The 16,860-nt window shown below is 37.9% G+C and overlaps 1 protein-coding gene across 6 annotated transcripts in view; it reads left to right on the plus strand.

Annotated features, from left to right (window-relative positions):
• Positions 1 to 16,532, plus strand: part of LOC140732001 (homeodomain-interacting protein kinase 1-like) — a 106,147-nt gene extending 89,615 nt beyond the window's left edge. For all 6 annotated transcript variants that reach the window (XM_073054060.1, XM_073054061.1, XM_073054063.1 and 3 more), the window contains 3 exons: positions 844 to 1,094; positions 3,442 to 3,554; positions 10,807 to 16,532. In XM_073054060.1, the coding sequence (XP_072910161.1) occupies positions 844 to 1,094; positions 3,442 to 3,554; positions 10,807 to 11,295 (853 nt within the window). In that variant the 3' untranslated portion in view covers positions 11,296 to 16,532. The remainder of the gene's footprint in view (positions 1 to 843; positions 1,095 to 3,441; positions 3,555 to 10,806) is intronic.
• Positions 16,533 to 16,860: the final 328 nt, after the last annotated feature.

Here is a 16,860-nt window from a genome sequence, read left to right on the forward strand (position 1 = left end):
AATTCCATATGGTAATTCAGAATACTGCTCTTACAGTTTTGTAGTTCAACCCAGGTGCAAGAGGCTTAGCTGCTATCTGAGCAGATGCCAAAACTGTGTAGGACATGGTTTATTTACCTTGGAATATGGGTTACTGTTTATTTATCTTAAAATATGATTTTGAATTACTGCAGGATTTAATGAAATCCACCAATTTTTTTCTTTAAATGCTGTGTCAAGCTAGTAGTGAGATAAATGGAAATTTAGTATTTTCTTATGAAGTTTAGATTTGTCAACAGTCTAAGTTCTAAAGTGTGTGTTTTTGCTACTTTTGTTCAATCTAGTTGTTTTTCTCTGGCTTGAAATGATGATCATGACCTACAAGTTGCCCTGCAATTCTTCATCCCATTAGTTACAAGTTTAGGCAAAGTATAAACTTGCATTCAACATTAATAAGCACTTTAAAAAATTAAAACAAAGTTAAGCACTTAGAAATGTGCAAGTTTAAACAACTGAAAATTATCCTGTCCTTATGAAGTTTCCATCATGACTGGTGAAGAACTGCTTCTCCCTTACTGGAGTCCATGAACAATACATTACTGAAGCCAGTAAACAGTAGACCAAAACTTCTGGACCATGCATTTATCCACAAATTTGGTTACTGACTTTTATTGCTGTTTAGAAGGCAGATGAGGAAAAATAAAATTCAAACCAGTAACAATACATTGTGTTACTAGTTTAGAATCTATTTCTAACACGAGATGCTGGGAATATTCTGACTACCTCTGTGACAGCAACTCAACAGAGCAGATTATTTTTAATCCTAGATGTATGTAATGTTGATACTCATTTTTTTTCTTACAGCTCTGATGTGAAACAGAGATCAAACATCATCAGTTATGTAACTGTGCATGATTCATTGGAATCTGATTCCTCAAACAGTAATAGTCCATATCCATGTGAACGGCCTCGAGCAACACAAGTTATCAGTAGTACACAGGACTTGCCTAAAAGAAGCATGGATACTTGTCATAATTCTGGATCTCGTACAATCATCGTACAGCCTTTGAAGGCACAAGCCAGTGAAAGTATGGGGGAGAGCAGCAGTTTGTCAGGTAGAAATGTGATTTGTATACCAAAATTACTTCTATTAATCGAAATTGCTGTAACCTTAATTGTGTCATTCTATCTTAACTTTAAAACTTGTTTTTTTTTTATCAGTAAGAGTTCATTCATTGTAGTTCTATGATGCTGTTTATGAGTACCGTAAATTCCGGACTACAGAGCGCACCTGATTAAAAGTCGCACGCTCTAATTTTAGAAAGAAAATCAATTTTGTACTTGTACAGGCCGCACCGGATTTTAAGCCGCAGGTGTCCCACGTTGTAATATGAGATATTTACACAGAAAGATATTACACGTGAGGATTTTTTAACTTTTAATTAAATCCGTATGGTAACATAAACAAATACATATTGCAAATGCTTTTTTTCGAACCATGCCTGTAACACGGCTACTTTTAAATATACGTATCGGTAACACACAAATTACGTTGCGTATACTTTTTTACTGAACAGTGCACGAACAACATTCCAATATCTCCTAACGACTGGTAAAAAAAATATATATACTGCAGCCTACCAGGAAAAGTTATTGATCGCCTTTAACTTAAAAGCTGCATCATATGCTTGCAGCGTTCTCGCTCGGGTGTAATGCGCTCGCCCCCTCCTTTCCGTTTATCCCAAACCGGTATTTTCCCACAAGACGCGGCGAAACCGGATGTGACGTCATAGCATTCCGGGATGTAGTGCAGAAAACAAATATACTTAAAACACTTCTAACTTTAACTAGAAAATACTAACAAATGAATTACTAAGCGAAAATATTATAAACTAAATAACTGCCATAAAGGCAACACAATGCTTTTCTTCGAGTGTTTTCCATGTTGATGAGGGTGAGTACAAATGACTGATTTACAATAATTTAATTGTGAAAGTGCGCTTGATTTATCGTACAATTTCATTGGACCTCTGTGAACTACTCATCAATTTTATTGGTCTACTGTTATGAGGCAAAATGTTTTTGGCGGCATGAAAAAAAAACATGCATTAGCCGCACCGTAGTAAAGGCCGCAGTGTTCAAAGCGTGGGAAAAAAGTAGCGGCTTATAATCCGGAATTTACGGTACTTCAAAATTTATCCAAGATTCCTTTTTTATCCACCTTTTCCTTTAATCTTTTTTAAAGTGCCATCTGTGCTAATGGAACAATCTTGAAGAAAGTAATAATGTTCCCCAGTGTTTTGGTCAGTGTATCCCTTGGACAAGTTACTGTAACTGATTACCTGATTATTATTTGCATTCCTGCTTGTGGGAATTTACCATGCATAAATTGGCAATCCATAACAATGACTATATTTGTAAAGTATTTCTTTGGCTTTGGTACACCCTGAATTTCTAAAGAGGCACTGTGGTCCTCTTTCTTCATGCAAAACTTCCACACGTTTACTATTCAAAGTTTATTGAGATAGAAATAGTGTACAGTTCAAACTGACCACCGCTTGAAATTAGACAATAGCAATATTGATTGATTGTAGTGGAAACATTGGTGACTAAAAAAACCCATTTTTTCTAAACCAAACTAGCATATAGTGAAGATTAAATTACTTTTAAACGTTTGCAATTGTCAGTGAATGCCATTGTCCCCCTCAATTTTGTGTCTCCAAAATCTCTAACTGGTCTACAGTATCTCATAACGTTGTCCAGGTAGGCATTTTTTTTGGACTATTTAATCTTAAACCTTTAAGATTCTTTTTAAGAAGTTGAACATTAGTATAAAAACATTTCAATGAACCAGGTGGATTTAAACGGTGTGCAGGAAAGAGCCTCCAGTGCATTTAAACAGAAGTGCTGAAAGTGCAAGTTCATCGAGGCCCTCGTTTTTTAAAAAAAACAACTCATTCAGGTCTGAAAGAGTATGGGAGCAGTCCCTGGTGATTCAAATACAAAACCATCAGGATTCTGGAACAGTTGGGTAGCAAACTATGGGGCTGAAGTTAAAAAGGATTCATTTATGTTGATTTTGTAAAGAACTTTTTAAAGTACAGTAGATGGTTTAAAAACTGCACATATTGCAGTAATACTTCTTCAAACCATACTGATTGGCAATTTCCCCATTTCTTCTTAGGGGGGCATTTTTTCCCTTTCTTAGTACCCATGTATGTTGCCTGACCTCCTGATCTCCCCCAGCATTGTATGTTGCTCTGGATTTCCAGCATCTGCAGACTTTCTTGTGTTTCTGATTTGATCCTCTGTATTTGATTTGCTTGGGCTTATAAACTGGAGGTTTGTCTTGCCTACTCTCCTGTGTTGGCTTGAATTATTGTCATTGAAGAGAGCTTGAGTATGGTTTGTTTATTATTTTGGCTGTTTATGTTTTAACTCTATTTCCTTTCCCCTTTATAGGCTTTTTCACAAATGTCTATAAGGCTAAAACAGGCATGCCTGTGAGTGGACAGAGTTCAAGCTCAACTACACCAACAATGTACCGGCAACGGCAGCCTCTGAACCTCAGTCAGGTATGGAAATGTCACTTTCGTAACAGATGTGTAACAGAGGTACGAGCAAAAACAGATTAGGAAATGTTGAACAATTGTGAATAACGGAGTGTAAAATTGAAACCAAATGAGAAAAGCACATGCTGTATACATAAGAGAATTTCTCCAAAGGTTAGAGATACAGCTGATAGAGCAAAGCAGGAAGACAGTTTATAAATTTAAATTGTTACAGCAAGTATTTTACCACATTTATAACAAAGAAAAAGATCAAAATATGGGGAATAATAGACAATTAGTCCAAGAAATGGTAGATCAATGTTTGTGGCAAGAAATAATTGATCTTATTCAAAAAATATTATGGAAAGTATTTTTAGAAAAATGAAATTGGAGAAACCACCAATCATAATTGAATGTGGAATTTTAATGTATTTTTAATGTAATTCCAGTGCAAAACCTTGTATGTTTATTTATAATAAACTGGAGAACATTTTCTTAGCTGTCCAACCACCTTGTCACAAAACTGATCACATATCTAAACTGAAATTATCATCTCTTGAAATTAACAGGCCTCTTGTGCCTGTTTGTTGGTCTTCACTATTCTGGATGTAAATATATATTCTAAAAATCTATAAATATTTTTAAGAAATTTTAATCTGTAGAATAACTAATAAAATGTGTTTAAATGATGTAGAGAAATATGGGCACAGATATAATAATTACTAAAAGCAAGTTAAAGGAAACAAACCATCTTTTTTAATGAGTGTTAGAACAGGGAAGATGGGAAGGTTATGTTATCCATACATAGAACGTAACTTGGAATATTTACAAAGGTCTTGCCTTTATTACAGACAGGATATGGAGGTACTTCAAGATGTAGAACATATTTATCATAGCAATACCAGTAATAGCAGTTAATAACTCCCTTGAAAGATTGCTTAGATTTGTGGCACTATTGCCAAGACAAAAAGGACTGAGGATTGACCTGATAGGGGCCTTTAACGTTATAAGCTACTAGTTAGTAATATAGCAGTCTTGGGGGCAAAAGTATGTGAGAGAACTACAGCAATGTATAACACAGATAGTGAACACATTTTGTTGTGCCTGTACCAATCTAAAGAGAGGTCCCTGGGGTAATTTCGTCTTCTGGCACTTGAGTACAGCCTGAATGTCACAAGGTTTTCAAGTGTATGTCCAAATAATTTATAAATGTGATGAGAGTTTCTGCTTCTTCCTTCCTTCAAGATTACTGCTACACTTTGGATGAAAAGTAAAATAAAACTTTCCTTATCCCACTCTTAATTCTTCTGCCAATGACTTTAAACCTATATTCTTGTTTTTTCCTTATCCCTGTAAGAAAGCTTTGTTTTTCTTTACAGAATCAATAGGGAGAAAAACTACAATATAATTTTATAAACATCAACTAAGTCTGCACTCAACTCCTGTTCCAAAGAAAACAACCCCAGTTTGTCCGAAGAACTTCAGTATACTAAGAAGTGTTATAGAAAAGTACAGCACCCAAACAGGCCCTTTGGTCCATCTACTCCATACCAAAACCTTTTAAGCTGCTTACTCTCATCAACCTACACCTCATCCTTAATTGACTCCCAACAGCTTCTCCCAGCCACTGAGGTCAGACTAATTGGCCTATACTTCCCTTTCTTTCTGCCTCTTTCCTTTCTTTAAGAGTAGAGTGGCATTTGTAATTTACCAGGCTTCTGGAACCATTGCAGAATATAGCGATTCTTGAAAGATCATTATTAATGCCTCCAGGATCTCTTCAGACACCTTTATCAAGTCTTTGGGATATACACCATCTGGTCCATGTGTCTTAACTACCTTCTGACCTTCCAGCTTCCCAAAAACTTTCTATTTTTGGAAATTTCACACACTTCATGCACCCTGACACCTGGAGCTTCCAGCATACTGTCAGTGTCTTCCACAGTAAAGATGGATGCAAAATACTTACTCAGCTTGTGCACTACTTCCTTGTCCCCCATTGCTACCTCTCCAGCATTATTTTCCAGTGGTCTGATTTCCACTCTCGCCTCTCTCTTATACTATATATCTGAAGAAACTTGGTATGCTTTTGAATATTTTTGGCTGGTTTACTTTCATATTCCATCTTTATCTTAATGACTTTTTATTTACCTTTTGTTGTTTTAAAGCTTCCCAGTCCTCTAACTTCCCTCTAATATTTGCTCTATTATATGCCCTCTTTGGCTTTTATGTTGGCTTTGACTTCATTTAGCCAGTTGTGTCATTTTTCCTTATTGAATACTTCCTCTTTGGGATGTATATATCCTGTGACTTCTGAATTGCTTCCAGAAACTCCAGCCATTGGTGCTCTGCCATTTTCCCCACCAGTGTTCTTTTCCAATCAATTCTGGCCAGCTCCTCCCTCATGGCTCTAATTTCCTTTAATATGGATACATCTGTCTTTAGTTTCTCCTCCTCAAATTGCAGGGTGAATTCGATCATGTGATCACTTGCCCCTAAGGTTTCTTTACCTGCAGCTGTGGAATCAATTCTGGTTCAGTGCACAGCACCCAAATTCTGAGTTCCTTTAGTGGGTTTAACCACAAGTTGCTCTAAGAAGCCAACTCGTAAGCATTCCAGAAACACTCCCACCTGGAATCCAGCACCAACCTGATTTTCCCAGTCTACCTACATATTGTGGGACGTGGGAAGGCAGGGAGACCTCCATTGTCCCTGATGATTACAGCTGTGAGAAGTGCATCCAGCTGCAGCTTCTAGCAAACCGTGTTAAGGAGTTGGAGCTGGAGCTCCCCCATGATGATTGTAGCATTGCCCTTTAGGCAGGCATTTTCTATCTCCCATTGTAATTTATAGGTCACATCCTTAATATTTGGGGGGGGGGGGGTGCTATATACAACTCCCATCGGTATCTTATTTCCCTTGCAGTTCCTCGGCTCTATCCACAATGATTCACCACCTTCCGACCCTATGTCACCTCTTTCTAATGATTTGGTTTAATCTTTTAGCAACAGAGTAACGCTGCCACTTCTATCTTCCTGCCCAACCATTCAATACAACGTGTATCCTTGAACATACAATGTGCATCCTTCTAGCTATAATCTTTCAAAAATGATTTGGTGATGCCTACAACATCAGGTGTGCCCACCTGTAACTGTGCTGGCATATTCATCTACCTTATTCGGTGTACTGCGTGCTTTCCGATACTACACTTTCAGTCCTGAAACCCCTTTGCGATTTTGTCCACCTTTTACGTTGCATCTCATCTTGTTCACTGCAAATTTGTCCTATTAACAGACTCCCCTCACTACACATTGCCTCTGTTTGTTAACAAGCTATGTCGTCTTCAGCACTATTATCCACCTTTCCTATGATACTTGCATTGAATTATAGGTAGCTCAGGATACTAGTTGCACCATGCTCAACTGTTTCTTAACTTTGTCTGAAGTCTTGCCAACATCTGCCTCCACAGCCTCTCCACTAACTGTTCTGGCACTCTGATTCCCTTCCCCTGCAACTCCAGTGGAGTTTAAACCCCACTGTGCAGCACTGGCAAATCTTCCTGCTAGGAAATTAGTCCCCCTCCAGTTCAGGTGCAAACTGTCCCATGTGTACAGATTCCACCTTCTCTGGAAGAGAACCCGATAATCCAAAAATCGTATGCCCTCCTTCTTACACCACTACCTTAGCCACATGTTGCACTGTATAATCTTCCTTGTGCTGGCCTCACTAGCATGTGGCACGGGTAGCAATCCTGAGATACAATCCTGGAGGTCCATCCCTTTAACTTAGCACCTAACTCCCTGAACTCCCTATGCAGAACCTTGTCACATGTCCTTCCCATGTCATTTTTGCCTACGTGGACTGCGAACTCTGGCTGTTCACCCTCCCACTTAAGAATGCTGAGGGCTTGATCTGAGATGTCCTGGACCCTGGCACCTGGGAGGCAATGTGCCATCAGGAGTCTCGTTCTTGTCCATAGAACCTCCTGTCCGTTCCACTGACTAACAATGAATCTATCACTACAGCGTGCCTCTTCTCCCCCTTTCCCTTCTGAGTCAGAGGCAGACTCGGTGCCAGACACTCAACCATTGTGACTTTCTTCTGTTAGGTTGCCCCCCCAAACAGATTCCAAAGTGATATACCAGTTGTTGAGGGAAATGGCCACAGAGGTACACTGCACTGATTCCATAACCCTTTGCCCTTCCTGATTGTTGCCCAGTTTCCAGTGTCCTGCACCTTGGGTGCACTTTGGTATATGTCCTAACACCCTTTTATCCTTTTGAATGATCCAGAGTTCATCCAGTTCCAGCTCCAACTCCTTAACACAGTTAGTTAGAAACTGCAGCTGGATGCACTTCTCACAATTGTAGTTGCCAGGTCACTGGAGGTCTCCCTGCATCCCCATTCAGCTATCCTGCCTGGCATCTCTACTATCCTAGCTGACCAGATATAAAGAAGGGAAGGAAAAAAAACCTTGAGCTTTCTTTCCTTTGCTATGAGTGAAACCTCATAGAGCTACAGCCTTGAGATCACCACTCTATGTCCACTCTGGCTGCTGCGACGATGGCCACCGCGCTTGCCCCTGCCTTTCTTTAATTTGCTCTTACTAATCAATCCCAAATGCCAATTGGTTGCTGGTCATAGGTCTATTACGCTGTTGCGACCTGCTCCTTCCTTTTATCCTCAGGATAAAGATCTGCCTTCACAACCTCTGCACTAACTGCTCTGGCTCTGTGGTTCCTATCCCCCTACAACTCTAGTTTAAACCCCACTGTGCAGCATTAACAAATCTTCCCAATGAGATATTAGTCCCCCTTCAGTTCAGGTGCAAACCATCCCCTCTGTCCACGTCCCACCTTCCCTGGAAGAGAGCCCAATAATCTAAAAATCTTGTGACTTCCTCAACTAACTCCTTAGCCACAAGTTGAACTACATAATCTTCCTAGTTCTGGTCTCACTGGCAAGTGGCACGGCTAGCAATCCTGAGATCACAACCTGGAGGTCCAGCCCTTAAACTCAGCACCTAACTCCCTGAACTCCCTATGCAGAACCTTGTCACTTGTATTGCCCATTTCATTGGTACCTACATGGACCACGACCTCTGGCTGTACGCCTTCCCACTTAAGAGTGCTGAGGACTTGATCTGAGATGTCCCAGACCCTGACACCTGGAAGGCAACATACTATCTGGGAATCTCATTCTCACACACGCAGCCTCCTGTCCATTCCCTTAACTAACAAGTCAACATAACCAGAGTGTGCCCCTTCTCTCTGCACCCTTTCCCTTCAGAGGCAGACTAAGTACCAGACACCCGATCACTGTGACATTCCTCTGTTCGGTCAACCCCCCACCCCCAAACAGTATCCAAAGTAATATACCTGCTGTTGAGGGGGATGGCCACAAGTTACTCTGCACTTACTGCATTAGTTTGAGTATGCAAGTTGCTACCACAATAAGTAACTGAGACAACTAGCACAAGGAAGATTTAGAAAGATGTGTTGATAATATTGAGCGAATAGAAATTGGAGCAATCTCTTCCAGGGTATTAACATCGGTGTGGATCTGTTACGCTGCTACTTAAGCTTTGTAATTGCAAGTACTACCATAATATCTTTAAAATGCTAAGGGCTCAGCAAAGTAATTTGTTTCTATTCTCAGATCCTGACGAGACTACATTGGTCTTCTAGTTTAAGAAAGGTTACTACTACAGTTCAGAGAAAGGCTGCTTGATCTTTATATGGAAAGATAGCACAGGGAGAGCTTGTATCTGCTGTCACTTAATCAATTAAAGCTCACAAAATCCTGAATAGTTTTAACAGCTGGATGTGGAGAGGTGGTTTCCTGATGTGGAGGAATATAGAATGAAAGGTTACTGTTTAAAAATATTTTAATGATGAGAGATAGAAGCTTCATGAGGAGCAAGGGGATAGCAAAGGGTTACGGTGGGTATCGGGTAGATAGATAGATAGATACTTTATTCATCCCCATGGGGAAATTCAACATTTTTTCCAATGTCCCATACACTTATTGTAGCAAAACTAATTACATACAATACTTAACTCAGTAAAAATATGATATGCATCTAAAGTCACCCTCTCAAAAAGCATTAATAAATAGCTTTTGAAAAGTTCTTAAGTAGTTTACTTAAATACATTGAGTCCTAACCCCGGCACTTTAACATATCTTACTCCTGGCGGTTGAATTGTAAAGCCGATCAGCTGTAATTGTTTTTGGTGGAAGAGTAGGATAAGAGACTGAGTATCCTCTTCTGGCTTGTTTGTTTGTATGTATATATGTACTATCTATCTGTAGTTGTCCCAGGAAAATGAACCTAGGTGCTTCACAACAGTTGCTTTTGCAACTGAATAGGCACGTAGATGCCCACTCAGCCTGCATCTTTCATTTGCATCAGAGAATTGGAATACAACAATGAAAAAGATATAAGGCAGTCATTGGAAGAGATACAGGGTGGACAACAGAGCAAGTTCTGCAATGGACTTGGAGCAAAGGGGGAGAAAGAGGATTTGGAAGAGAATTCCAGAGCTTATTTCAAGTATAAAGAATAATGGGTGCCAGTGGTGGAATGATTAATTGTCATGGTGATCAAAAGGCAGAGGAAAGAAATTCTGAACAATTTTTGGACTGGCAGGTATTAGTAATCAGCGGGGTCTTTGACACAACACATTTGAAAATGTGAATTAGAATTTTAAAACTGAGATTGGACTGGATGATGGTTGAAGGTGGGCTGTGGCAGGCATGAAATTAGGCATTGTTATGGAGGAGCTTGGAGGGTAGGCTTTGTGATGAATGTGGTCCGAAACTCCTGGTCCAATGGATTCAAACATTTACTAGTTAGATTGGAAAAAGTCAGTAGAAATTTTCCTCCCTGAATCTGCTGTGAACCATTCTTTTAGTAATAGCTTACAAGTGGTCAGATTTCAGTGGGATTTCATCTAATTATATTTGTTACAAATCTGGCACAATAACTGCTGTTCCCCCATTATTACTCTCACTCTTCAAAAATGCAGTAGAACGTACTCTATCTTCTTTCTGATTACATTGGATATTATTAAATAAGCCAATTCCCAAGGGTATCTGCCCAATTTGCTGCATGAAACAATGGTGTTATTTTTGAGGATCCTGTGTCTTACTAAATATGTAGCTGCATTACATCATCACTTATCCTCATATCTTCCAGAAATCACTTTAGATAATAAAGATTGTATAACAACTTTTGAACAATGCAGATTAATTCCTTCTTCCTTTCTTTTCTTAGGCCCAGCAGTCTGTCTCTCAAGAGCGAAGTGTGAATCCTGCTCCCCGCAGGCAACAGGCTTATGTGGCTCCCACTCTTGCCCAGGCTCCTTATTCTTTCCAGCATAACAGTCCAACACATCCAGGTGTTCATCCCCACCTGACAGCAGTGTCTGCTCCTGCACATCTTTCAGGACAACCCCACATGTATACCTACACGCCAACTGCTGCTGCTTTGGCAACCTCCAGTTCCATGGCCCACCTTTTGAACCAACAGAGCTCCTCCAGACACGCCATGCAGCAAGCAACGTACGCAGCACATCCAACCAGTTTCCTCCAACAGGTGCCAGTCAGCATGGGTCCTAGCCTTCTGCCCTCTGCCAGCGTTACTGCCAGCCAGTACCAGCATCCATTTGCCACCCAGTCATATATTAATGCCTCCCGGGCTCCTACTCTTTATGCTGGCTATCCACTTAGTCCCACTAAAATAAATCAGTATTCTTATCTGTAGCAGTCATTTGCGAATGTGCTGTGCTACTGTATGAGATCTAGACAAATCCAGTTTTGTATGAAGGAGGAGTGCACTTCGTTCCAATCATCAGAACTCTTCTGTGGTGTTTCTGTTTTGCTTCTGAACTGGGTCATGTGTCTACAGAACATCCATCAGCAAGGAGACTTGGTTTTTAACCCTTTTTTCTATAAGGGTGTGGAAATAGACCACATTTTAATTATATTTTACAATGATCTTCAAATAATTTTCAAAACCTACAGAATTGCTGTTTGTTTTAAATTTACTGTTGCTTTATTTTAGCCAGCTCTTTGCCTAAACACACTGATGAATCTGCTACTTGAAATGGGTTTATGCTGCTGAAAGTGTTAATACTATTGCTTAGGAAGTTAATGCATTTTTTTCTAGGCCTATTATATAATAGTGAGTAATGGATGTTCTGATTGGTTTGGATGTTGCATTGAATACTGAACCAATCCTGACTTTCATAACTCATTAATAAACATCTTCAAACACATCATTGTTTTAAGATGTTTTGGACCATTTTGAGAGGGCTTCAAACTTACAAAAATAATGTTATTTTTAAATAGTGCACAAAATACTTTGAAATATCACTTTTATTATATTGTAAGCAACATTAATTTTTTATTAATTTAGATTTCTTAAAGTATTGATTTTCTGAGCAGTAAAATGTTTAATTAAGTGTTAAAAATGAGAATTAGAAACATTACCTGCTCTTGTATGAAATTATTTCTTTAAACATTTCACCTTGCAGTGATATATTGATGGACTACCGTCCATGCAAGATGAATGAGCTTTACCTAAAGCTGCAGGATTAAGAGCTGTTTAATCACTGTTTCAGTGAAACAGTTATAACCGGTGGCTTCTGTAAACTCTACTTGCCTGTGTCATCATATTGATCGATGACTCTAGAGATCCCAATGCCATGGTCACTGCTGGATTACGGGGAAAAAATGACTAAATGATTCCAAGTCATTCATGCTTTAGTTTTTGTGAAAGATGAGGGAATATTGTAATTGTACAGCACAAGCTATACCATCACTCTAAATGAAACGTGGTATTATAGTGGCATATTCTGCTACCTACATCACTGCTTCAATCTTTGTTCTGTCCAGCTGTCATTTGTGTCATTAGTGAAGTTTTGCATAATTGAAAATAATTGTGTGTTCACATCCTATGTCTTTAAATTATATCCAGAATTGTGTTTTAGAGCCATGGCTCCATGGCTTAATTGTTCCCTTAATATCACACAGGATTAAAAATGTGTTGCTCATCATCTCACTGTTTATAGAACTTCATCACTAAAATCTTTGGTATTGAAATGTTGGGTCAGTTATGCTTGTGCAAGACAATGTTATTACTGCTAAAATATCTTGTGTATGTTAAGGTCTAGTTAGATTAATTTCAGCAAGTAGTACAGCTTTAGCATCAGGGCTGCAAAAGCAAGACATGTGACTCTGAGCTTCCAGTGGAATTAGCTACAACAGTCTTTGGAATAAGTAAATTATGATACTTGAATTCTGTACTTCTAGTAATTCAACTTTTAGCTCCTTTATCATCTAGAAGATTTTTATTTTACATGTTTATTATTTTACAGTACATTAAATTAAAGCATGTTGGAATGTACATGCAATGTCTTTAGATACACTTTGGGTCTTTTAATTGTAGCACTGATGAAAAAGAAATTGTGTTTTTGAAAGAAGTGATTGCAGAACAGGCATCATCTGTGTGTTCTGAATGGGTGTAGTTCTTTGACTCAGTTTTTGCACAGGTGTGAATGTTGTGGGGGGTTTATTTGATGAGTCCTTTCCCCTAGATAGTGCCTTAACAAATTTTTACATAGTGCATTGAATAATACTTTTACACTGTGCTTTAGAAAATCCCAACTTGCTACAGTTAGAACATTGGACTTGTGTGTGCACGGAACACCTCTGGAGAGTACAAAACAGTGATGGGACAGTAGCACAGGAGAGGGTATTGTGCTGTTGAAACTGATTTTATATCTTTGTCTTTTAAAAAGTAAAATCAGTTGACTATTTTAAAGTTTGTTTTAGTTTAGGAAAGGGAGATAACATTTGAAACAGTATTTTTGTTTCTCTTTTGAAGTTATTTTTCTTTTTGTTTGGCACATATAACCATGCTCCTTTTAATACTGCAAGCTACTTAGAATGTGAAAATGCATGTATCCATGTACTGTCCTTTATAATTTTAATTGCAGTGGTATGGTTGAGCATATCATAATTGTGTGAGGGTAGTGCAGTATTTTGATTTATTTTGAGTTTATGGACAAGGAAAGTTATGTGCAATTAGCTTTAGGTGGTTGTGGTTCTTCTAGATGTGTATTTTTATTTTATTCTTATTTTTCAATAGTTTGTGGATGCTTACATTCCTTGTGGCAGTATGATGCTATTTTGAGTAAACCATTTGAACACAACTGTCCAGATTTTGGTTTCATGCAGGCAAACCGCCTGTAAAGCACATGTTCATCACACCAAAGAAAAGCCTATTTATTCTGCCTCATTTCCAGGGCATGGAATAAGTTGTATTGCTGAACAGATATGCAAGTATTTGTTGATCATTATTTACAAATCTTTTTTGAAAAAAAACATTTAACAGCCTAAATGTTCTTGCTTGCAGTAAGTTGCTTTGTGCAGATTGCATTTGAGAGTAATTAGCACACTACTTCCACTATCTGCTGTTCAAAGTGTTTATGTAAGCTATCTGTGTTTTATAATGTTTTAAGCTCTTATTTCATGCCCTGATTCATAAGGTTTCAAGGGGTTGATGTCTGTTTGGAGATCTTCCAGAGAACTGGCTTTCAGAGAAATGGCCTATGTTGAATACCTCTGGTGTTGTGAAACCTATCTTGCAAGCAAATAGTGTTTTTGCAGGTGTTTCTGTACAATAGGTTGTAATTCTATGTATACATTTGGAGAGCACAGGTTTATATTAGCAATTATCACAGATAAATGATGAGCTGATAGAAATGAGGGTTTACAGAAAAGCACTAGCCTGCTGATTCAGATGTTTTTTAAATTCAATTTCTAACATGGAACAAACATTCCACCAATACTTATGTACCAGGTAACGATTTCTACAGCATTTTTTAACAGAATGTTCCACCTTCTGGACCTTTCAGATATCTGAATTATTGAAATGTGCTTTCTATTGTAATCTTGATTGTATAAAGCAAACCAAACTGTGGATAGAGTAACTGGTGCATTGCTTTCCCTGGCCCAAGCATATTATATGCTCAGTATTTGGCTTCAGCACTGTTTGCACACATCTTCAGCAGGGATGGGAGAGTTCTCAAGCTCACCAAAATCTACATATAAAGTTAGTGTAGGTTAATTTGATTCATTTAAACTTGTGGGGAAATGAGTGGTTATTCAAATTTGAAGAAAACTATTTTTTCAGAAGTGAATTTTCACTGCTGCTTCATGTGAGACAGATTTTGATCAATGGCATAAACTCACTGTGCCACATTTATCCCCATCTTTCCCTGCCCAAAATCCCTGGATGGTGCAGCATCTGCAATTTAGAGAAAACATTTATAAATTGTGATTTCTCATTGGATTTTTGACAATAGTTTACTTTTATTACTACCATAACTCTGATGCTCATAATCTGGCATTTCATGGTCCTGCTGTATTGTATCTGTGTTTTATTGGTGCATTTTAATAATTTTTGGCCTCATAAAATGTAAGTTTGTTTTTAAACTTGCATTTATAATCCTAAGCTTCAAAGTAAATCTCAAGATCTATGGCCAAGCAAATTGTATTCTTTTATTGTTAGTGATTGGGAAATGCATTTGCTACAAATGTAGATTTGTGCAGTCTTGTTATCCTGGCCACAAACTGAGCTGCACCAGTTCCATGGAGCAGAGGAAAGTACTTGTGACTTGTAGTTAATTTTGCTGTTCATTATTATTGGTTGCAGGCATTGGATACTCTTGCTATGTTGGACTTTTGCCCAATTCTGTGTTAATGTGTTCAAACCTGCTGTGAGATCCTTGATGGTAAAACTCATTGGGATTTCCTGGTGGGTTGCACAAAATTAGAAGTTTGATTTTATTTATGAAAGCATTTGCCCAAGGAATGATGCTGGTTTTAACCATAAATGCAGATCATACAGATCTGTAGATAGATTCGCCAGTGTCCTTGCACCTTTACTAATTTGTAACAATTTTTTTTTGTCAAATGTTATGTAAGGAAACCATCTGTATCCTGTGTAAGTCATTTAATGTATATTTAAAGAGATAGGCGCCCACACTGGTTGTATTTAAAATGACTGATGTGATCTCAGTAACACCTGAATGAAGGTGTCATAGTCCACCTTTGAATGGATACAGTTCCCTTTTTTGGTAGGGAAGAAAGAAGGGATTGGGATTTAGACCAAGACTAATCATGAATAATTTCAAGCTAATTATGCAGCCAATTGATTTTTTTTTAATTTTTGAAATCATTACTACAACTTTAAGTTCAACTGATCATTTCTAAAGATCCAAGTTTGCTGCACTGATTCAAACAAAATTTTCCAGGATTTTTGTTTCACATAACCTGTGTAGGGCTGCAAAAGCACTGTCTCTTTAAAATCTATATAAACAGTATATATTTATAGGGTTGACTTATATGGTTACATATGGGTGTGTCATTATTTACTGTTGGCTGGAGCATGTTCTCATTATTTTGCTGTACGTGTCTGCATTTATTAATGCTAATCATATGTGGGTGAACCTTAGTGTTTTTTTAATAGTATGATTGTAGCGAATGCAACAATTGTTAGTAGCATATTTGGCTTGTATCATTGATATTGCTCTAATAGGTTATTTGACTGGTTTGTATAATGTTATTTGCTACTCTAGTTCTTGTATGAACTGCGGTTTCTTACTTTTTGATATAGCTATGTGATTATCACATGTAATGTGTAGGCAGCTCATAGAAATTATTGATTTTTCTATGGTAGTCTGGCAGTTAAACTGTAGAGGTTATTGTAAAATAATAAATTTAACAAAAGAAAGAGATTATAGTTATTTAAAAAAAAGTTCATAATACTAACTTTAAACTGGGAAAAGGGGTCCATTGTGATGAAACTGTTTTATCTTGTAATTCACTGTTTTATTGTCTTTGGTTTCCAAAGTAGCTTGTCTTCTGATTGAAGTATTTTCTACATATGTTAAAATGCATTGAGTTATCAATAAAATGGGCTACATTTGTGTATTTCTGTGTCATTTTATGAGTTCCTGGAATTAAAAAGTTTACTGTAACAAGAACTTGTGCATAGAATTGTTGTCATTATCTTTCTGGGACTTGAAGTTGTCAATTTCTAGACACTGATCCAGAGGGACAACCTGAAATACGTTAAAGTATATCAAGAATCTTAATTTCAATTTTTATTCCCTAACCTCACTACTTGGAGATTCTCCTTTATCCTCATTTTAGCTTCACAGGAGCTGGATTCCACCTTTGGTTCTTCTCCATCTGTGAGATTGCAGTATGACCCGTCCAGAATATGGAGGAAAAAGAGTATAGTATCATAATCTGATCA

The sequence above is a fragment of the Hemitrygon akajei genome, chromosome 8 (assembly GCF_048418815.1).
Source record: "Hemitrygon akajei chromosome 8, sHemAka1.3, whole genome shotgun sequence".
In the NCBI taxonomy this organism is placed as follows: Eukaryota; Metazoa; Chordata; class Chondrichthyes; order Myliobatiformes; family Dasyatidae; genus Hemitrygon; species Hemitrygon akajei.